A 22,201-nucleotide genomic window follows, 5' to 3' on the forward strand; every position below is an offset into this window, starting at 1 on the left:
GACGCCTGCCCTAACGGCATTATGGTTCCCCCGAACGAGCTCACTTGAGATTGGCGCCTCTCGCCGGCTCACGTTACCCCGAGCCTACCCGCGCGCACACCGCAACCCAACTTGAAGGGGGAATAAAAAGCCGCCACGAGCTGCTCCGCTCTCCACCCGACTCTTCTCTTCTCTTCCTTCGCCCGCAACCCAAAGAGAGGAGAGGAGAGGAGAGGAGTAGGGAGGGAGATGTCGGCGATCTCGTGGAGACCGAGCGCCCGGGCCGTCGCTCGAGGCCTCGCTCCGCGGCCGGTGCTGTCGCCTCGCCTCGCGCCGCGCTCCCTTGCCCTGATTCCGGACCTCGCCGCGCGACCCATCTCGCCGCTGGTGGCCCGGCGGCGCGCCCACGGAGGAGGGTTGGGGAACCCTGGCGATACCGAGGACGGGGAAGAGGAGGGGGAGAATGAGATCTCGAGCGATGACGTCGTGCGGACGTTGCTGATCGACAACTACGATAGCTATACGTACAACATATATCAAGAATTGTCTGTCGTTAATGGCGGTGAGCTCCTTGTCTTTGTCGATCTTTCATTCGTTCTCGTGCTACTGTTCCTTTTTATTTACTCTGGAATCTCGGGATTTGTGTGCCCTTGTGACAAAATGACCTTTTCATTTGTTCTTTAACGTTCCTGATCCAATTCGTGCGACTTGGCTCCGCATCTGAATACATGGGGATAGATTGATTTGCTGTATCAGGATGTCATTTGTTTTGTTTGTACTTCTCTGTTTTCTTTGAAGTTATAGAGCGGGATCTATTCTGCTTATACCGTTGCGTGGATTATGTCTCTGTTTTTCCTCTGATATTATGCAGACGTTGAACGATGTTCTATACTTGCCAAATTCATACTTGAATTCTTGAGCACTTTCCTTGTTCAATGCATTTATACCGTTTACTCGGAACTTATAATTAGAGCTTGAGGAAGCTATCCTTTGCCATCTTAGTACAAGAGTTTTCTTTCGTTTTAATGCTAGAATCCTGCAAGATGGGTTGGCAATAAACTTCGTTTATTTGGAAGGACTAGGTATAAGAAATTGACACAGACTTTGGAGAACCATTTGAGAAGGTAATTATTGTATTCATGGCAGACAAAGTAAGAAGTAAAATAAGTTGTTAAAGAAACAATTAATATTGTGCAGTCATGCATAATGAAGATTGGAAGAGGCCTTTATTAAGTTGGGATTATGGAATCATTTTCATTAGTCTATCACATGTGACACCATGGTGATGGACACCCCGGCAAAATTTGAACCAAGGATTGCACCTTATAAAAGAAATAATATTTGAAAATTTCATGTAGGCGTTCAGAAACCTGAAATGATTTTGTAGCTTATACTTGTGCTAGATTATCATTCAGTAAACACGAATAGCGAAACCTTTTAGTTTTTGTTATGAGTTTTTCTTTTTATATCAATTTTATTTTTGGGTCCTAACATTCTTTCTCTTTGTTTCTGCTTGTGTATTATTTCCTTTAATAGTGCCGCCTGTGGTGGTTCATAATGATGAGTGGACATGGGAGTACATCTATCATTGTTTGTATAAAGAAAAGACTTTTGACAATATTGTCATATCACCTGGACCTGGAACACCAACATGCCCGAAAGATATAGGTCAGTACCTAGCAGAATAAATTCATGTTTTGATGCACATGTCTTGTCAATTATCGAATTTTAGATGCCATCCTACCAATTCTTGAATTGTTAATTGGAGTATTTTTCTCTTTTTCCTGGTTTCTACAGGAATCTGTCATCAGATACTTCTTGAATGCAAGGATATCCCTATTTTGGGTGTTTGCCTTGGTCATCAGGTGATTGTTTGTGTGTTTGGCCATCTTTATATCATTTCCATCCTTTATTTTTACCACAATATTAGCAAGAGAACTCAGTCTAACGTGCACATACTTATTGTATGAATTTAAAGCATTACCATATTGAGTCATAATAATCACAAGCTCATAATGATTTACACACCGTGATTAATGCTACATAGAACAACTTATACAGCATTACCATAGGTTTATTTTGTAATGGAAATTTATAGAAACGGAAATTTATAAATGTTATACTGCTAGGGGAATTTGTCTAGAAAACAGGAATATCGGCTTATCTAAATAGTTGACACTATCACTTTTAGAGTTTTATTGTCATTTAGAAAAACAAAAAGTTGCATGCACAGTTATTATTGCTATACATGCTGATGGGTGGAATATAGGTGAGATTTTTCTTTTTCTTTTTTCACACTGTTACTTATGCAATAAATTTCTGCTGCCTCAGGTGTTGGGATTTGTTCATGGAGCTGACATTGTTCATGCCCCTGAACCTATTCATGGACGTCTCAGGTGAAATATCTGTAGCTGGGATCAGTCAGTGAAAATAGAACATAAATGTCTAGTATTGATATTTAGTAGCTGAGTTTTAGTTTTTGGCCCAGCACATCTTCCAACATTTATGTTAGTTCCATTAAGTATTGGATGAGCTTAACTGTTTTACTGGGATTGTATTCAGTGCTATCATGTGACTAACAGATGTTTTGTTTTTGTTTTTATTCACTTCAGTGAAATCGAGCACACAGGTTGTGATCTCTTCAAAGATATTCCATCAGGAATAAATTCTGGTTTCAAGGTGACCCCACTTACACATATATTAGCTACATGGAGGTTCTCAAATTTCACAACATTGTAATATGTCATTTTTGTGCAAGTTGTTTTCGACGTTGATTTGACTATTTATTAATCCTTGTGTTGTTAGTTGAATTGATATAGAAATAAAGCCGTGAGTCCCAATTATTTAGGGTTCGCTACATGGATCTTTTTTTCTGTCATTGAGATTTGTAAAATGTCATTTGTTTAGTTTAGTTTAGAGCAAGGTCCGTCATACCGTACCGGAGTTTCGACCCGGGCTCGGTACGGTACGGTACGGGTGTACCGACCAGTATACCGAGGTGTACCGAGCGGTACACCTGATTTTATCGATTTATCCCTCCAAAATACTTGAAAATTAGAAAAAAAAGGTTAGGATAGTGTTTTCAAGTTACAAATACATACCTCTTGATTAGAAAACGAATACATACCTCTTGATTAGAAAAGTTAGGATAGTCTTAATTACTCTCTAATTAAAAATAAATAAATACATACCTCTTGATTAGAAAGTTCTTTCTCTTAATCTTCCCAAATTAGCCTCGATTGAATTCGCAAATCGTTGTTTTATAGAGTTTAGGAGAGAAAAAGAAAGTTTGAGAGAGAGTTTAAGAGAGTATAATGAAATAGGGGAGAGAAGAATGGTTTAAATAGGAGGAGAAAAAGCTCCAACGGTCAAATTGACCATTGGAACACTGTAGCACTGCTATTGTGTGGTAACGGTCGATTTCAACCATTACCAAGTGGTGCCGGACGGTAACGGTCGAAATCGATCGTTACCGAGTGGTACCGGGCGGTACCGAGTGGTGTCGGACGGTAACGATCGAAATTTCGATCGTTACCGCCCGATTTTGCCCCGTATCGCCCGATACGGGGGTTTTTGGGGCGTACCGCTCGGTAGCGGGCGGTCCGCGTACTAGTAACCTGCCGGACCGGTACGTACCGCCCGGTACGGGCGGTACGCTTCGGTATGGCAGACCTTGGTTTAGAGTATTTAAATCTTTATTTGTAGCTTCTATTAAGGTCTTTTTAGGTCTTCCTCTCTCTCTCCCTTTATCATTAACATTAATCATTACGCTTCTTCTAACTACTGTATCCATAGGTCTTCTAATCACATATCCATATCATTTTAAGCGATCCTCTCTCATCTTATCCTTTATCGAAGCGATATCTAGTTCATAAATAAAAATATTTCTTTTCCTATCTTTCCTAGTAACTCCACACATTTATCTCAACATTCTCATCTCAACAATACAAATTTTTTGTATATGTTATTTTTTAATTGTCTAATACTCAGAACTATAAAACATTACAAACTGTTTAATTGAATTGACGCATGTATATAAATCATACAGAATATGATGTCTGTCTAAGTTCAACATGGTTTTTCTTCTTTTTCTTTTCTTTTATGATATCTTATAAGATAAAATATGCTTTGTTCTCTGTTGACTAATGTCTAAGAGTGTGCAGGTCGTGCGGTATCATTCACTTGTAATAAATGCAGACTCACTTCCAAAGGAGCTTATTCCAATAGCATGGATTAGTTCTGGGCATACACTTTCTTTTCTAGAAGCACAAGAATCTGACATGATTCCTGATGCTTTTGGGAATCAGCTAAACCAATGTCAAGCAATTGGTCATCATATTGATGACACCTTATCTTCTATTAGCAACACTAATGACTTTGGTAGCAGAAAACTCTTGATGGCTGTAAGGCACTCCACCAGGCCTCATTATGGCGTGCAAGTATGTGGTTTCTATGTTTTGTTATCATACCCTCATGCTTCTTTCATCTAATCATTATATTTTCCCAGTTCCATCCTGAAAGTGTTGCTACTTATCATGGAAGACAAATATTTAAGAACTTCAAAAAGATGACTGTTGACTATGGTATGAGGAGGTCGCTGCTTCATGAAAGACAGGTTCACAATTGTGGTAAATAGAAAATATTTCTAATTGCCATGGGATGTGCCATATAACTTCCATCGACAAGCAATTTTCAATTTGAACTTTTACAATTATCATTTCTTAGTTCCCCATGGGATAATAATATCTCATTTCACATTTAAATAAATTGTCTTTTTCTTTTTGTTCCATTAAAGAAGTAGAACTTACTGACATGATACAGGTGTCTCGTGCATGTCAATCACTAGAAGAACTTCCCAAGGGTGAGTTATTATGGGAAAGAAGTGCCATCAGGCAGTTTGTAGATGTGTATGGAATCTCAATGCCTCTGCTAAAAGGTGTTGATGTCAAGTATCTAAGCTTGCAGTGGAAGAAGTTCGATTCCTTGTTAAGTGAGGTTGGGGGGTCAGAAAATATTTTCCGTGAGCTGCTTGGAGATTATAATGTTGACAACACATTTTGGTTAGATAGCTCCTCAACTGATAAGGTATCATGTTAAGATTCCTAATACCGACATATTATTTTAACAGTTGCTTTTCTTTGACGTTTTAAATGCATATTCTCTGATGTTTAAATGCACATGGTGCTAAAAGTTTGGATTCCATTTTCCCAATTCTTGTGAAAAGCTTCAGTATGTCTAAACGTTAACTAATTGATGGTAAATAAGACAATTGAAAGATCTGTTTCAGTTGGGTTTCTGATTTAAATGTGTAAACAAGGTGGCAAGTTAGAAAATTATTAGAAGCCTTTGCTGATGTAGACACGTATTTAGGCACATGCAAAAATAGGGCTAATTACATATTACCCTTTAGACTTCTTTAGCATCCCGGTTCCCAGACTTATAAAATTTATATTGAAATCCCTATAGTTATAAAAGTGAAACTTTTAATCCCATTTAACCTAACGTCGTCGGCTTTACTGACATAAGATACAGTACGTGACAACACGTGCATGAATAGCACGAAAACGATATGAAAAAGGTAATTTTAATGGTGGGGGCAGATGGTGGCATCGTGAGTGGTTGTTGTGGTGATGGTCAGCAACAATGACGCGATGGTCGCCCTTGCCAATGTCGATTCGAGCATCAATGGGGAGGAGGAAGAGGAGGCATTTACATCGGCGAGAGGTGAGACATTTACATCGGTGTTGCACCGCTCTGCCTCATCTTCGTCTGGTGTCGCTCTGCATCTACGTCAGTGTCGGAGGTAGGTGAGGCCACCACCACGACGTCACACTCAAATCCTCGGACGGTCTCTTCGTCTAGTGGCGCGACAGATTCAAGGAAGGGGCGGTGGGCGGCGAGAAGGAAGAAGAGGTTGCGAGCGAGCTTGGCGAAGAGGCGCACCTGTTTCGAGCTCTTGAGCTTTAGTTGACGAACGAACGACGCATACGCCTCGGCCATAGCGGCATGGTTGTCGACCTGCTTCCGGATCAGCTCCGCCCGTGATTGGAATTTGGAGGGGATATGATCAAACGACGAGGACTGATAGCTGCATAAAATGGAGGCCTGAAGAGTACATATCCGATGGTAGGAGAGACAGCAAACCCTCATCCTCCTTCCTGCTCATCATATCCGTCGTTGCCATCTTTCTGATACTCTCCCCCACTACCACAACATTGAAGGTGAGCAGGAAGGAGGATGAGGGTTTGTTGTCTCCCTTGTCATCGAATCTATACTTTTTGGGCTTCCATTTTGTACAACGATCAGTCCTCATCGTCTGATTAGATCCCCTCCGGTTGTGGGTGGAGTTGATTTGGAAGCAGTTTGGCGACCACGCTGTTATGGTCGGGGCATACACGTCATTCCTGCACTGGCTAAAGCTCGAGAGCTTGAAGCAGGCATGCCTCTTTGCTGAGCTCACTCGTAACCTCTCCCTCCTCGCTGTCCACTCCCCCTTCCTTGAATTCGCCACGCTATTGGATGAAGCGACCGTCCAAGGATTTGAGCAGGACACCGTGGTGGTGGCCTCACCTGCCTCCTCTTCCTTCTTTGGCACCAATGCAGATGTAGAGCAGTGCCGAAGGAGGAAAAGGAGGTAGAGTGGTGCAGTGCTGATGCAGATGCCTTCTCTTCCTCCTTCGGAAACCGACGCAGATGCCTCATTGCTCTACCTTCTCTTCCTCCTTATTGTCGATGTTTGGATCGATATCGACAAAGCTAACCATTGTGTCGTTGTCGTCGACCACACCATAACAGCCACTCATGACGCCACCGTCTGTCACCACCATTAAAATTACTTTTTTGCTTATCGTTTTTGTGTTATTTATACACGTGCTGTCTCTTCCGTCGGTAAAGCCGATGGCGTTAGGGTAAATTGGGTTAAATATTGTACTTTCATAATTATAGAGATTTCAATACAATTTTTTTAAGTATGGGGATCGGAATGCTAAAGAGGTCTAATTACAAGGGATAATATGTAATTAGCCCAAACATGCACACAAAACATCATTCAGTAATGTAGTCTGTTATTTCATTCACTTGCTGATTGATTTATCATTGCCTCTCAGTGGATTATTTTCTAATGTTATAAATGTATCAATGTGTAATCTTTCTGTATATGCTTTATCATTAATTATTATTGTGGTGGTCCTTTTTGTTATATGATATGTGTTATTTGTTGTCATCCTATTTTTCCCTCTTTCATAGCCAGACAGCTCATTCAAGATTTGATCTAAGCTCTTTTTAGGGTAGGGCACGCTTTTCATTCATGGGTGGCAAAGGGGGGCCTTTATGGAAGCAATTGACTTTTCATCTGTCTGATAAAACTCCATCTTGTCAAGTTGGACATGAAAAAAGGTCCGGGCTTAACTGCAGTCCATGGTTATTTGTGTTAGTATAACTTGTACCAAACATTTCAGAGCAATACTACATTTTTTAACATAGTAACAGTTTGTTTCAGTAAAACGACAACCGAAGCTGGAGGGTACCTGACAATTGAGGATATCTATGGATCCTTGAAGACAATTTTTGTTAGGGATGGTCTGTTTGATTTCCTGAAGAAGGTACTGTTCTTTTTCTAAATACTTGATTATTTGGTTCACATAATCTGCAGAAGTATGCATGACTATGACTATTTCTTGAACTTTTTTTTGTTTGGAATCTTGTTAGTTTCTGACAATTCCATGCCCTAGCTCGGATGCTCCTATGATGCTGCCTTAAAATTGTTAGCAGTATAGAAATTAAATTCCATGATATGCATGTAAGGCTGTTTCTCTGTCTCCAAACACACCTAATTGAAGTGCTTGTTAGGTTATGTTGGAACTTGGAAGCAAGGTTTGACGTACCGAAGTATAATGCTCAGTATAGGTAGTACGTACCAATCCGATAGAGGATCGGTATGAGCTGTACATTGGTATACCTCAGTGTATCATGTGTCAGTATGCTCGATACAGCTTGGTATGTACCGTACCAATAGTTGGTCGGTACACCGGTAATACGAACCAAAAGCACATTGTGATCAGTCTTTCTAAACTTTTTCTTGATATATTCAGGAACTTGAATCATTTCACTATGACAGAAGAGATTATGAAGGCCTGCCCTTTGATTTTTGTGGTGGATACATTGGTTACCTTGGGTATGTGGAATTTTTTTTTCTGATAAGTGTTAATTATTACTCTGTGATGCTTTGACATACAAATATTTAAAAGTATCTTTGAGTTTTGGTGAATGGCCGGCGCATCTGCTTGATTATCTGTGATTAATCATTAATTAGGTCTATATTATCTGCTTGATTATCTGTTTCTATATTTCAGGCTGATTTTTGTGGACCACTGTGGCTTATTATCTGAGAGCTGGTTTTATGGATGTTAGATTATGAAGGAAAATATTTGAAACAGTTACTGAAAATTTGGAGATTATGTATAAAAAGCAAGGTTCGCAATACCGTATCGTACCGGAGTTTCGACCTGGGCTCGGTACCGGTACGGTACGGTATACCGCTCGGTACACCTGGGTACACCCAGGTGTACCGAGCGGTATATTCAGGTGTGCCGAGCACTGTAGTACTACTACAGCCGGACCGGTAACAGGCGGTCCGCGTACCGGAAGCCTGTCGGACCGATACGTACCGCCCGTACCGGGCGGTACGGACCGGTACTGCAAACCATGATAAAAAGAGTGCACTTTTTGGCACTACAAATGGCAGATTAATTTGATTTAAGAGGCTGTTGAGTGCTATATTGACTTTTGATAGCTTATAACTACTTGCATTAAAAACTTCTGTTGTCTAACTGGTTTCAGTTAAACTATCTCTTATATGTAATGCTACATGTGCAAGCGATTGTTTTATATTAGATACCCATTGTGGGACTATTGTGGGGCTTACAATTTTCTTTAAGCAATCACAATCTTCCTTTCTTAGATACCTGATGTTTTTGTTTGGTTAATAAACACCTACTTGAATAATCTGGATAGGTGATGTGCGATTCAAAGGTTTCATGGCCCACCACATAGGCCCTGGTGATTGTCCCATCAGATTGGATAGTCATTGGGATGCGAAGAAGGTCGCAGTTTAGTTAACGACCACAAGCATTTCATGGTCAGATACTATATTTGTGATGACCCATGCACAATATGCGTTGCCCCACAAAAAGATTAATGATGCTCTTTGGAGGTGGTAGCCAACCCATACAATATCTTAAGAAATAGCTCAGCCTCATTTGGGGCTATCTATTAGTTATTGCAGGGGGTATATAGTGGAATTCTCAAAGAAGTTCACCTAATGTAGTGGCGTTAACAAGGTGTAAATCTAGATGAATCTCAAGCATGCTGTTGAAAGGTAGAAAACACCTTTATTTTGGACTGGTTTCATATTTGATAACTTGCTCATACATATAATGTGAATCAGCAGGTAGTAACTTTTAAAATTATTGAATAGTTAAATGCTTTTTTAGTTTTGTATCTTATTTGCTTGTATTATTTCATAAAGTTGTCTGAAATCTTAATTGACTGACCAGGTATGAACTTAAAGTTGAATGTGGTGCATCATTTAACGGCCACAAATCAAAGGCTCCAGATGCTTGCTTCTTCTTTGCAGATAATCTCGTGGCGATTGATCACTGGTATGGAGATGTATATATTCTCTCCTTGCATGATAATCATAATTCAGATACCTGGATGGGTCAACATGCAAACCTAAAAGGAAAATCATGGGTAGCTGAGACCGAGAAGAGGCTGCTCAGTTTAAAATCTTTATCCACCAAGAAGTTTAAGAATAAAACATCATGTGCTACCCCATCTTTTCCAAATGAGGGAAGCTTTATAGTTCAGAAGTCGAGAAGCCAATATATCAAGGATGTCGAGAAGTGTCTGCAGTTGATTAAAGATGGAGAAAGTTATGAATTGTGTTTAACAACACAGATGATGAAAAAGGTTGACAACATAAATGCTTTCAATTTATACCTCAGTCTCAGGAATCAAAATCCGGCCCCATATGCTGCCTGGCTGAATTTTACCAGGGAAGATCTATGTATATGTTGCTCCTCACCAGAAAGATTTCTTCGATTAGATGGAAACGGTACGCTCGAAGCGAAGCCCATTAAGGGGACAATAGCTCGTGGTAGAACACCAGATGAAGATGAACATCTCCGATTGCAGTTGCAATACAGGTTAGAATATAAACTCATGGTTTTTATTTTAGTGTTGGTTTCTCTTTCTTAGATAAGGAGCAATGCTTGTTTTCTATAACTAAGTTACCACGTGTAGTTTTCTTTAAAGACAATTTATGTGTCTGTTAAGGTTCACTGGTTCACTTTTTTTCCAAGGCTTCGTAACATATAATTTGTGAACTAATATTATTTATGCCTTGAGTTGTTTTACTAGAGAGTAGACTGTGCCTCCAGGTATGAGATTGACCTTCTTGAACTGAGATCAAGCTTTATTTTCTCAGATTCTAATCACTTTGTTAAGAATTTTCTGACCACTTTGTTCATTGGGAACTCTTATATCGGTTGGTTTCTTAAATTTAAGACTAAATTTAATATCGACTGCCTTTATGGATCTTCTGCTGCTTAATTGTTTCTTATATTTGTGTAATTTCAACAGTGAAAAAGACCAGGCTGAAAATTTGATGATCGTGGATCTTTTAAGGAATGATCTTGGACGGGTCTGTGAACCAGGCAGTGTGTGTGTGCCTTGTCTCATGGAAGTGGAATCATATGCAACCGTTCACACTTTGGTTAGTACCATCCAGGGGAAGAGAAAATCTAATGCAAGTCCTATTGATTGTGTTAGAGCTGCCTTTCCAGGTGGCTCGATGACTGGAGCACCAAAGCTAAGGTCAATGGAGCTTCTTGATTCGTTGGAAAGCTGCTCAAGAGGCATATACTCAGGATCTATTGGATTCTTCTCATACAACCAGACATTTGATCTAAACATAGTAATTAGAACTGTCATCATACACAAGGGGGAAGCCTCTGTGGGAGCTGGTGGTGCAGTTACAGCATTGTCGATACCAGAAGATGAATATGCTGAAATGATGCTGAAAGCAAAAGCCCCAACAAAGGCTGTGGAAGAATGCAGCAAAGATTTGGATACCTGTGGCAGCTCAATGAAGATGGTCTCCTGATGGGTTACTATTACTCTCTTTACAGGAGTTTCTTAAGCCTTATTTCTAAAATTATATTATGCTTCACTCATGTTTGATGTGAAAAGAATTATAGGAACACAAGAAATTATTCATTGTTACAGAAATATGAAAGCTGATGAAATGATTTATATTGGCTCTATTGCCTGCTTGTAAAAGTAATTGTGGGTTCATTTAGAACTTGACGTGGTCTATTGTCTGTCACATAATGTCTTTCCACCAGCTTGTTGTATTATTTTTTATTTGAACTGATTGCTAATATTGTCAGCAAAGATATTTGCAAGTAATTTCTGTGTGGAATGGGATGCAGAAAAAAGAATTGGCTCAACCTTCAAATCGAGAAAAAAATCTGATAAGAGGAATTGCCTCTTTGTTTCTTTCTCTTAGAATTATAGTATTTGTATTAGCAGAATGATTACGGAAGTTTGCACTGCATGGTGAAATCACAAAGATGCACATATTAGCCTTCACCTGTGTTGGCTCAGACAGGGAATAGGATCCCCTCACAAGGATGGGGGACGAGGTAGCGTCATCGAGCTGTATCTGACGTCAGCGACGAGTTGAATGAGGCGGACCCCACCGTTCTATCGAGACGAAAAACCCTGTTCCCTGGTGCGCTGATTGGAAGGTGCCAAGAAGAGCCATGCTGATCTGACGGCTCTGATTTGGCAGATGCAGCTAGGAAGTGCTTCGACTCTCACGACATCTGGATCCAACGGCAGAGAATTTTTGGGACGGACGCTCCGAATAAAAGATCCCCCCATACTATTTGAACCCCCTACAAATGGAACGCGTTCGGTTGGTTATCTTGAGGAGTAATGTGGAATCTTTCCCCCTTTCTTCCCCAAGAAAGGCCGGAAGGGGCGTTTGCGCTCGAGATTTCGGTAGATTCGTCCTCCCAACTTCATTGCATGCTATCTGCTGATTTCTTGCTTTTGAGCATCTTCTTCTGGAAAGATTGTTCTGTTACTTGTTTAAATTGTTTGCGTTCCCAAATTTATCTGATTCCGAGCCATATCTTTTTTATCTTGAACTGAAGATGCTGTTGGGTCGTGTAAGGGAAGGCTTTCTGCTGATCTTTAAGGTTTTCTTTGATGCATTTTCCATTTTTTTTGTGTGTAAATACGCTAGTTTCGGATTCAGGGGCGTCGCAAAATTGAAGACGTCTCGGCTAGGGTTTTCTTTGCAATGAAGAAAGCGGCCTTGGTTTGTCTTTCCTGTTAAATTATCTGGATTAAGAATTTCTATAGCGGTTAAATGCTCTGAGTTGACCACATCATAGATTATAGCCGAGATGCATCCCCAAGAGATCTGTTTGCCTTGTTTTCTTGCAGCTTATGATGCAGGAAAATTTGTGGTAGGGTCTTGATTTGAGTCTTGTTTAAGTTAGGATCATGCCATGAAGTTATCTAGGCGGGCCCTTTTCTTGTATGCAAAATTTTCCTTGTTCCTCCTGTCATGCTAGTTCCGGAATCAGGGGCATTGATGTTTTAGAGCGGTCTCACGTTATGATTTCTGCTGTTAGGTTTCTCTTTGAATTCAAGAAGGTGGCTTAGATTCGTGCCTCTTGTCAAATTATATGGATGCCTCTTGTCAAATTATATGGATTGAATATTTCTACAGGAGTTTTTTTCTCTGAATCACCCACATCAGAGACTATAGCCTGAGGTGCACACCGGAGATATCTGTTTGCCTAGTTTTCTTGCAGTTTTTCATTGAAGTCTTGTTTAGGTCGGGATTAAATCATGAGATAATTTAGGCAGGATTTTTCTTTGGATGCACTTTTCCTTGTTTCTTAGGTAAATGCTGGTTCCAGATTCAGGGGCACTGCAATTTCTGGTATTAGGTGTTTGTTTTTGCCATAAAAGTGACCTTGACATATTTCTCATTGAATTTATTTTGGATTAAGAATTTCTCTAGGGGCTAATTACGCCGAGTCCGGACATTATAAATTATAGCCTGAGATGCATACTCAAGTGATCTGTAGGCCTGGTTTTCTTTCAATTCTTGATGTATGACAATTTGCATAGGATCTTTGTTTTATGTTAGGACTTAGGAGTGAGTTCTAATAAGATCTAGGTAGATTTATTTCGTTTTGTGGTATTTGTGGATGTATTTTTTTCGTTCTCATTTTCAGTTTCCATATTAGAAAGGCTTGAGTTGGCAAAAAATGGTTGAACGAGACAAATTCCTACGTTGGCTAGGAATTGTAGCAAAATAGCAAACCTAGTGATTAAGACACTATAGAGGGCATCCCAAGATCAAAAGAGTTGGAGTTTAATATGTATTTGTGTGTATATATATATACACCTAGTTCATCTGTGACTTGATTCCTGATGACTTAAAATAATATACCAAAAATCTGGCTAAAATAGGGTTCTTATTCATCAGATCTACCCAAAATGGGACTCAAAACTGCTACCAAGAGTTAGTTACAGAATCATGACGATAATTGACTATAACTCCTAAAAGAAAGAACAAAGGAAATAAAGTAGTTGCCAAAAATCCTAAAATGAAAGGAAAGAACATTTTTATTTAAAATGAAATACAATAGTTTTACCCATCATCTTCATAAAGTAGAGTTATGTATATGGATCTTACCTAAAGTGGAATCGGTTGGAAGTCCTAAGAGAAATATGAAACCTAATTTAGAGATTAATAATTCATATGATTGATATTTTAAAACTAGTTAATTTAAACGAAAACTACTACTAGTGGGTTTTACATTTGGTTATCCCTGTGTTACATCGAATAGACAAGGCTAAGGCTAACAATGTTCGTTAAAGAGACATGGCTTAAAATACTCGAGAATTTATTTTGTGGACATGATACTTGAACCACACAATATTTGTTTGTAATTTCTCCTAGATGGTAGGGAACAGTAACATAATAATTGTGTGACAAGGGCTCTTGAAGTTGAAATTGTGACATCTTTATGCACAATGCATTCTAGAACTGGTGTTCTTCATACATAATAATTGTTTAAGTTTTTTGTTTGTAGGGAACAGTATCTGACTCATTCTATGTTTTCTCAGTTAACATTTATAGTGCTTTTTTACTTGTTAAACATTAATATAGACATGATAATTTGTGAAAGTATTTGTTCATGGTGTATGTTCGTTGATTGATATCTGGTTACTATGAAATCTCTCTTTATCTATGCTGGAAACAGCCAAAACTTTTATGATGTTGTAAATCCATCCTTCTGTCCACATGTTCCAGGTTGTTTCTTGCTCTTGGACTGTGCTTCTGAGATATCATTGTATCACTTAAGGTATGTTCCAAAAAAAAATATGCAGTTTAAAAGTCTAATCCAGCCAAGACATAGTTGCCATGAGAAACGGTGAAATGTTGATCCAGAGTTCTCATCCTAATTGTGTTACCGCATCATCATTGTATGCACTTGACTATAGCAACAACAGAACATGGACTTGCTTGGTTGGTCACATTCTAACGAAACTGGGAAGAAATCTGTAACTTGTGAAGTGTGCCCTTTGGAAACCCCCAGAACATTTACAGTTATTAGAGATGAAGAAAGCAAATCAGCTGGTTCCAGTATTCTAGAATTGTCTTCCTGTGCCAATATATCAACAACAAGTGATATGCACATGAGTTTTGTGCATAAAATGGATGGTTATGTGTACAAACGAAGGAAGTTGCAGAAGAATGGTGTTGCACTTGTGTCAAAAGAAAATGTATCAGAAAGTACTAAAGAAGGCTCCTTTTGCCATTCTAGTATAAGTTGTGAGGACAATTCATTGTCAGATAAAAATAATAATCCTCACAGAAATAAGAAATTTGCAGATTTTGGTGGAGCTGTTGAGAATGGAAATGTATTATCTGAAAGTTATCACCTGCTAGATCACAGAACTCCCTTCATCTCACAGAAAGATGTTATTATGGAAGTAATATTAGACCCAAATTGTATTCCTAATAATAGATCTATCGGAGAAAACAAAGTACATACTGAGTCACCTGTCAAGTGCCTTCAGAAATCGGAATCAGATTACAACTCTGGTATAAATGACAGATTTTCAACATCAAAGTCCAATAATAATCCCAGTTCATATTGCATAAAGAATGAAGTGGAGACTGGTGAGTGTTCTTCATTGGATAATGTCATTGCCGATCCATTGGGTGATTTCCATTCAGCAAAGGAGCTGTGCATTTTTGTTCTTAGAACTAATGGTTTACTTAGGGGAGCATGTGAGAGTGGTGCATGGGTTTCTCCTGAGGTTCTAGATCACCATGAACCCACTTTTCAATCATGCAAGATATGTTGTCAATTGGGACAACCATTGAAGATGCTAATTTGTGACCTTTGTGAAGAAGCATTTCATGTGTCTTGTTGCAGACTGAAAATAAGAAATTTGCCAGTTGATGAGTGGTTTTGTCAATCTTGTTTCAGTAAGAAGCCAAAGTCCTTTATTGATGAGAAATCTGGGAAAACATGTACTTTGGTGGATGAATTACCAGGGCACAGGAGAAGAGTATCTCATAGAGTTTTGGACCCTATAGCATTCATGTTGCGAGACGGCCAGCCTTATACAACTGGGGCTCGCATCGGGAAAGATTTTCAAGCGGAAGTTCCTGACTGGTCGGGTCCAATACCTGAGTGCGTTCTTCTAATGCCTCTATCATAATTTTCATAAGATTTAGTTTGGTAGTACATTTAACAAGTTGCCATCCTATAAGTGAAATACCCAACAATTCCTGTAGGAACTAGCATAAGACCAGGACCTTCATCGTAATATTGTGTTTTATTCTTAGAACCAAGTACTGCATTTGTTTATGATAGCCTGATGTGTCTAACCATGATTTTAGTATCACCAAACATGGGTGTGACTTCTGAGCCCATACGTAAAACTGGCATGATTCGCAGGCGCATGCCTAGCATGAGATGGTTCAGCAGGTGGCCTGTACAGTAATGCCCAGGTGCCCACTGACAACCAGCTATTGGCATTATACCTGCATGATGATCCTTGCTTAGAATTATATCATGGTTTATGTTCAATTCTGTCTGTGATTTGTGATGTATTTTGCATGTATGAATGGATGGGGATAATAAATACAGATATCTACCTTGGTGCAAAATAGAAGGGAGCCTCATGCACTTGGCCATGCTTATTTATGTCTACAGGTTATATTTAGTTAAGTTGGAATTCTCTATGAGATCAATAAGGTATTTGCTTCTCATATTACTCGATCACTAGAATAAAATTGAAATATTAAAATCACCCTGCCCTTTTGTCCAATCCTAGTATTCTCGTTTCTGCTAAACAGTTGCTATTGTGAAAATTTTCTGAAGACCTCTGAAGTATGTAATGGGGGCTGGTGATATCAATCATGTCACATCGATCAAGTATTGGTCTATCACAATTTCCAGCAACCTACCTTAAAACTTTACTTAGATAATTACTCATATTACATCTTAATGAAATAGTTCTTTCCATGAATTTTGGTACTCCTTGTTTTTACATTGCGGCACAAATACAATGGGAGTTGACAAATGAACCTTTTAACTATGAAAATATGATTATCGTTGAAGCACATAGATTCACTAACCTTTTCTAATATCATACAAAAGAACTATCAGTGACTAAATACTTCATTTTGCTATTTGAACTCACAGTTTATAGCTATGAACTAATTTTAAGAAGTATTTAGTCACAAGATCTGAGGGAGGTTTCATGGGAAGACATGTTTGGAAAGACTGACTTGGATGAGGTATAATTTCTAGAGGATGGTTATTTTGGTAATAGATGTACAAGTTATATTTTAATGCTTCTCTGCTGAGAAGTGAAAAAGAGATTTAAGGCAAGGGCTTACAAGATCATCACCCTCTAAATAATATACAAGCTAACTGTCAAGTATTTCTCATAGTTCATCTTATCAGTCCATACCAATGTACCGACCAGTTGTTGGTACGGTATGTGCCAAATTGTACCGAGCATACTGACACATGATATATGAGGGTGTATCGATGCACTGCCTGTACCAGTCCCCTATCGGATTGGTACATATCGCTCGTACCGAGTGGTATGCTGCGATACGGCGAACCTTTTATATCAACAAATTACACACCACTTGTGTGCCTCTTTTGAGAGATTTTGTTGATTTTACTTTTGTCATTACTCTTCTCTGATGAGTAGTTATATCATTCAGTGGACTTGATCTTTTTTATTCATTCTTGCTAACTCTATGAAGTATGGGCTTTTATTTATTTATTTTTATTTCTCCCAACAAAGCTATTAGATACAGAATTTAAATCCATAGGCATCACAATATTTCTTGTATGACATTAGCATCCACATTGAAGCTCATTGCTCCTTGGTCCATGGTTTGTACATTTCTGTAGTGGTTTCAATCCATATGGGGAGCCTTCAGAAGTGGATCCTGCTGAATACTCTAGTCTCAGTGTAAGACTTGGGAAATTAATTTTAATTATTTTATCATATCTCAGTTTCTTTTCTTTTCTTTGATCAATTGCCTTGTGTAGGTATGGAACAATTCCAGGCCACCAAAATCTACTTCTATTGGTAATTGGGTTCAATGTCGAGAAGTTGTATATACTGGTGATGATGATGAGGGTACTGTATGTAGAAAGTGGCGCAGGTAAACTTTTTTGTTGAATTTTGTGTGATTAAGTTTGCAGATATTTTATCCATTCATTTTATTGAATAGTATTTTATTTTATAACAATTAAAGTATAGTTATTGAGTCAATACTAGAGGATGAATTAGCAGTTTTGTTGATGGTAGAAATTGGGTGGTTTTACTAGCAAAACAAGTTTAATAGGATTAAACATGTTTGGTTTTCATTGAGGATGAAACAGTGGTAAAAATGATTTGTGAATACCATGCATGTGGACCCTACTGAAATATTTTATAACCTGCAAACACTTTTGGTATATGAAATCGTTATAACAATTCAATTTAGACTATGCAAGTGGTGCTCCTGAATGTAGACAGTATGAATGCAGAGAAGTTTTTGCTATCCTTTTTTATATTGATTGTCGTATTGGTACTTTTATTTGCTTCCTTTTGTTGGTTTTATTCAGATTAATGATATTGTATTTTTTTCTGGCAGAAGATTTTATATACACTTGTAGTTGTTCAGGATTAAATATTGTTCAATATTTATAGTTTTAACTTTTAAGTCTCTATGGGATTGGCTTTAAGACATAATAGATGAGCATTTTCTTTAGAGAAACTTCAAACATAACAATTTTGCTGCATAATTGACATAACCTCCTACATCACTGTTTTTTTTTTCTTTTTTGTTCATATGAGAAAGAAAAACAAAGATGTAACTTCAGTGAGATATGCCACCAAATATACGATTACCATTGATGAATGAAGAGCATCGTATTCATCCAACATTAGTTATAGGTGATGGCAAAAACTGGATGAGGAGGTGGATACAGATGTCAGATGATAGGGGAGGTAGGAAGAAAAAAGCAGTGATTAAATTATGGGTCAAAGAAAGCTTGTCCTGGCAGAGATTAAGGATGAAGTAGATTTAGAATTTTGACCCTTTTTCTGTGTGATAATCTTGATTAATATATGATTCGGCTTGGGTTGCAATAACTTGGTGCTGGTCTGACCAAATTTGGGTAAATCGATGAAAGCCTTTGCAATTTGGTATTCTCTGAAGATGTATCATGGTTGTATCTTTATTTTGTGGTTTAATGTCACCAGTTACATTTTAAATTCTCAATCTTTATTGAACTTATTATATAACACTTATTTTCTCCTTCATTCCTGAACTAGTGTCTCCAATCAAGCGGGAAAGACACAGACATTGATTACAAATATAACTATGGGGTAGCAACCATCCACAGCACAACCAGTATTCATGAATGATAATTTCGGAAGAAATAGCAGACTGCTCCAACCCACATTTGAGGTTGAGTTTTTAGCACATTACGACAACAACAACAACAATGAAGCTGTAATTGTCCCAACTATCTGGATTCAATTACATGGATTTTCCCACCATTGAGCTCTGTATAATTCGATATGTCTAGTTTAATCAAGAGCATATAAATATTGTTTTATTGTTTCTAGAAAAGATCTTAGGTTCCCAACCTTTTCTCACACCAATTATCCTAATTGATTTAGATCATCTAATCACAACACTTGTTCTTGAATGAAAACGTTACTAGTAGTAGTGGGTTTAATATTTATTCTCATTATGCTTAGCAGTTTGATAATCACAATGACATACAATCTTAATCAGTTTATTCCTTTGGACCTTATCACAATAGGTAATTTGACTGGAAAATAGCAATGGTACAATTAACGTAACCTGCTCTGTAATGTTTTGTGCTATCTAATACAGGACCAGTGCAGTAAACAGTTATTGAACTTTGGAAGTTTCCCATTTAAATTGATTATGCTAATAATACTGTGGATGCTAGATTGATAACTTTGTAAAGTTATCTTCTTTGGATCTGTTGCAGGGCACCATTGTTTGTAGTTCAAACTGATGATTGGGATTGTTCTTGTGCGGTGCTTTGGGATGCAATTCATGCTGACTGTGCTGTTCCTCAGGTTAAAGTTGCATTTAGACAATATCTTTGGACCTTAATTGCTTTTTAAACTACAATATCCAAAGTTGTGTTTATTGTTTATATTATGCCTTCATTATTTGTCCTCTTTTCTATAGTTGCAATGTGGTAACTAGTTGGGAATGAGCCTGATTCTAATGTCATGCTCCAGGATAAGTTAACTTGTGGATCCATTGTTGATATTTGTGTGTTGGTCTGACCACTCAAGCTTATCTGTCTTGTAAGGTTTCTTTGTTCCAATTTATCTCCTCTATTGATTGTTAGATTATTTTTTCTTTTTTGCAGTTACTGTTTTATGTTGGTAGTTTTCATTAGTTTGGCAATTCCTTCTGCAAATCCATTATTTTTCTCGAGTAACCTTTTCGAATCAGTTATACTGTTTACAGTCTCTCAGATATTATGTGCTGTTCTTTCTGATTTAATTTTTCCATCAAAATCCTGTATTGCATCACAACAATCCTGATTAAATTGTTGGATGTACGATGATAATCTAATTTACAGACATAATGGCAACATGTTAGAACATAGAAGATCTTTCATTTATTAAAAAAATGTAGTAATAATTTGTTTTTGGTGAACATGTGCTGATTTGTTCATATTAATTCTGGAATTTCTTTTGTTCTTAAATAGTTGAAATATTTCATTTAGTAAGTGTATCGAGTGGTTAATATAGTTCTATGTAATTTATCAGTGAACAAGCACAAACATTAAAGCACACTTATCAATGCATTTCCTCAGTTGTTGGTTGATTTTTTTTTTTAATGCAGCTGGCTCATATGATTGTGTCTTCTACCCCAAAGAGCCATATTAGTTAGCTTAGGTTGTTACATGGAGCATTAGGTAATAGGTTGTTTCTTCAGTATAATTTACCTTTACAGGTAAGTAGCCATGACAGTCTGCAGAATGTTTGATATGCTGTTATTTTTGCAGACGAAAATGAGACAGGCTGTCATCTTTTCTTTTCCTCTGTTGATAGTGAACTGTTTTGCGATATAATATTTCCATTTATAGCCATTATTATTTTTCATTTTTATAGCATTTGATTGCATGATTACCCTTCAATTTCTTTGTTATTTCATGCTTGTTGTAGTACCTGTTAATGTGGGATCTGCTGTTCGTCAAATCTTTCTTAGCTTTATGGCATTTGATTGTGTGAAATCACCAATTTGGACTACTTTGTTTTTATGCTTTGCTAAATATACTCTCATATGTGATTCTAGGAACTGGAAACAGAAGTTGTCCTGAAGCACCTAAAATTCATAGAGATGGTAAGTCATATATTTTCTTTTTCCCCATAAGTGTTTATTTGGATGCTTCTTTGCAACCTGCGACCAGGATTTTAGTCTCTCATAGTATTACAATTTTTTATTTTATTGTATACTCATGATCTTGTCAACTTAAATGCTTGGTGTTTCTGATGCCTGAGTTTAAAACAAATACACAGTGCTTTGTCTTCATACGATCGGGTTGCCATCCGTGAATCATGGATATAGATGTTAGATACTTAAATACAATGATTATTTGTTCTGAGAAGGTATATTTTCATGCAGCTGAAGCCTCGGCTAGCCAGTAGAAAGCAGAAATTTGGATGAACACCAGCGCTGTGCAACGATTGTAGTTACACAAGGTGGTGGTCGGTGAAAACAAAATTGTTGATGCTGTGCAATTCATCATGTATGATTAAGTTATCTGAGCTTATGCGCTTCTTATGCCTCCTCATTGATCATTTTATTCTTTCGAGCGGCTGCACTTAAAGAGTTACGGTTGATGTGCCACATGGTGTGTTAGTTTTGCTTCCCAATTTTGACCATCCCCTATCAGAAAATTGTCATCACTGCTGGTCCTCCTGGCACGCACGATGCCCGATTTTGACCATCCACTTGTGGATTTTTTTTTTCTTTTTGTAATCATCACTGATCCTAGCAAGGTGTTTCATATTATAAATTGTATTATGTGGATAATGGATGTGTTATATTCCTTGCTCATTTGCTTGTATTTTGCTTTCAGCCACATGTTTGTTTTGATTGGGCTCTCTTGCTCTATTTTTGAGAATTACCCCATTGGGTTGGCTTGTCGCAGAAGATATGTTGAATTTTGATTGTAGTGATTGGTTCAGATTGTAGTTAACGATCCCATGGTTAAGGCAGGTCGAGTAAGTTTGTGTGGTTTGATTTAGCGGTTGATTCTCTTCGTCGTATTGATGTGTATCAGATCGGACGATAACAGTCGTTCATGAAATAATAATCATTGTTCATCATCACCCATCAACGTGCTTGTCATCTTGGTATCGCCTTTCCTCACGAGCATTCAACACAATGACATAGTAACTGACAATGGGTGAGAGGATGAAATGTGCACAGGCCAACTACAAACTCCTTGCTGCACTTAAAGAGGAAATTAATCACCCTGCCAGCAGCTTATATTATATTGGGTATCTATCATCAACCAACACCCACACCGCACAGTGC

The 22,201-nt window shown here is 38.0% G+C and overlaps 2 protein-coding genes across 8 annotated transcripts; both read left to right on the forward strand.

Annotated features, from left to right (window-relative positions):
* The first annotated feature begins 144 nt into the window (after positions 1 to 144).
* On the forward strand, positions 145 to 11,303 carry LOC135633684 (probable aminodeoxychorismate synthase, chloroplastic). Of its 4 annotated transcripts, none has more exons than XM_065143453.1 (13): positions 145 to 541; positions 1,516 to 1,647; positions 1,777 to 1,844; positions 2,311 to 2,375; positions 2,592 to 2,658; positions 4,143 to 4,418; positions 4,487 to 4,607; positions 4,826 to 5,064; positions 7,265 to 7,374; positions 7,478 to 7,580; positions 8,070 to 8,152; positions 9,534 to 10,184; positions 10,621 to 11,303. In XM_065143453.1, exons 1-13 carry the CDS (start codon positions 229 to 231, stop codon positions 11,141 to 11,143), a joined length of 2,751 nt encoding a protein of 916 aa, XP_064999525.1. In that variant the 5' UTR covers positions 145 to 228; the 3' UTR covers positions 11,144 to 11,303. The 4 variants fall into 4 exon arrangements, with proteins under 4 accessions (XP_064999525.1, XP_064999524.1, XP_064999526.1 ...); XM_065143452.1 differs by having other exon boundaries at positions 4,487 to 4,594; positions 4,801 to 5,064; XM_065143454.1 differs by lacking the exon at positions 4,487 to 4,607 and having other exon boundaries at positions 4,801 to 5,064.
* Positions 11,304 to 11,898: 595 nt separating this feature from the next.
* On the forward strand, positions 11,899 to 21,718 carry LOC103976848 (uncharacterized). Of its 4 annotated transcripts, XR_001977423.2 has the most exons (8): positions 11,899 to 12,045; positions 14,384 to 15,776; positions 17,520 to 17,580; positions 17,661 to 17,776; positions 19,626 to 19,716; positions 19,885 to 19,953; positions 20,954 to 21,001; positions 21,284 to 21,718. XR_001977423.2 is itself a non-coding variant. In XM_009392177.3 (7 exons), exons 2-7 carry the CDS (start codon positions 14,587 to 14,589, stop codon positions 21,323 to 21,325), a joined length of 1,548 nt encoding a protein of 515 aa, XP_009390452.2. In that variant the 5' UTR covers positions 11,899 to 12,045; positions 14,384 to 14,586; the 3' UTR covers positions 21,326 to 21,718. The 4 variants fall into 4 exon arrangements, 3 of the variants coding, with proteins under 3 accessions (XP_009390452.2, XP_065000600.1, XP_065000601.1); XM_009392177.3 differs by lacking the exon at positions 19,885 to 19,953; XM_065144528.1 differs by lacking the exon at positions 19,885 to 19,953 and having other exon boundaries at positions 14,384 to 15,758.
* Positions 21,719 to 22,201: the final 483 nt, after the last annotated feature.

This window comes from Musa acuminata, chromosome BXJ3-3 (assembly GCF_036884655.1).
Source record: "Musa acuminata AAA Group cultivar baxijiao chromosome BXJ3-3, Cavendish_Baxijiao_AAA, whole genome shotgun sequence".
Lineage (NCBI taxonomy): Eukaryota > Viridiplantae > Streptophyta > Magnoliopsida > Zingiberales > Musaceae > Musa > Musa acuminata.

Excerpts from the sequence above, each read along its gene's own strand:
- LOC135633684 (XM_065143452.1), top strand. The coding sequence starts at position 229 with ATGTCGGCGATCTCGTGGAGACCGAGCGCCCGGGCCGTCGCTCGAGGC. Across the intron at positions 1,648-1,776 it reads AACATGCCCGAAAGATATAG|GAATCTGTCATCAGATACTT; the intron begins GTCAGTACCTAG and ends TGGTTTCTACAG. Across the intron at positions 10,185-10,620 it reads CGATTGCAGTTGCAATACAG|TGAAAAAGACCAGGCTGAAA; the intron begins GTTAGAATATAA and ends TAATTTCAACAG.
- LOC103976848 (XM_009392177.3), top strand. The coding sequence starts at position 14,587 with ATGGACTTGCTTGGTTGGTCACATTCTAACGAAACTGGGAAGAAATCT. Across the intron at positions 17,581-17,660 it reads CTGAATACTCTAGTCTCAGT|GTATGGAACAATTCCAGGCC; the intron begins GTAAGACTTGGG and ends TGCCTTGTGTAG. Across the intron at positions 21,002-21,283 it reads ACCTAAAATTCATAGAGATG|CTGAAGCCTCGGCTAGCCAG; the intron begins GTAAGTCATATA and ends ATTTTCATGCAG.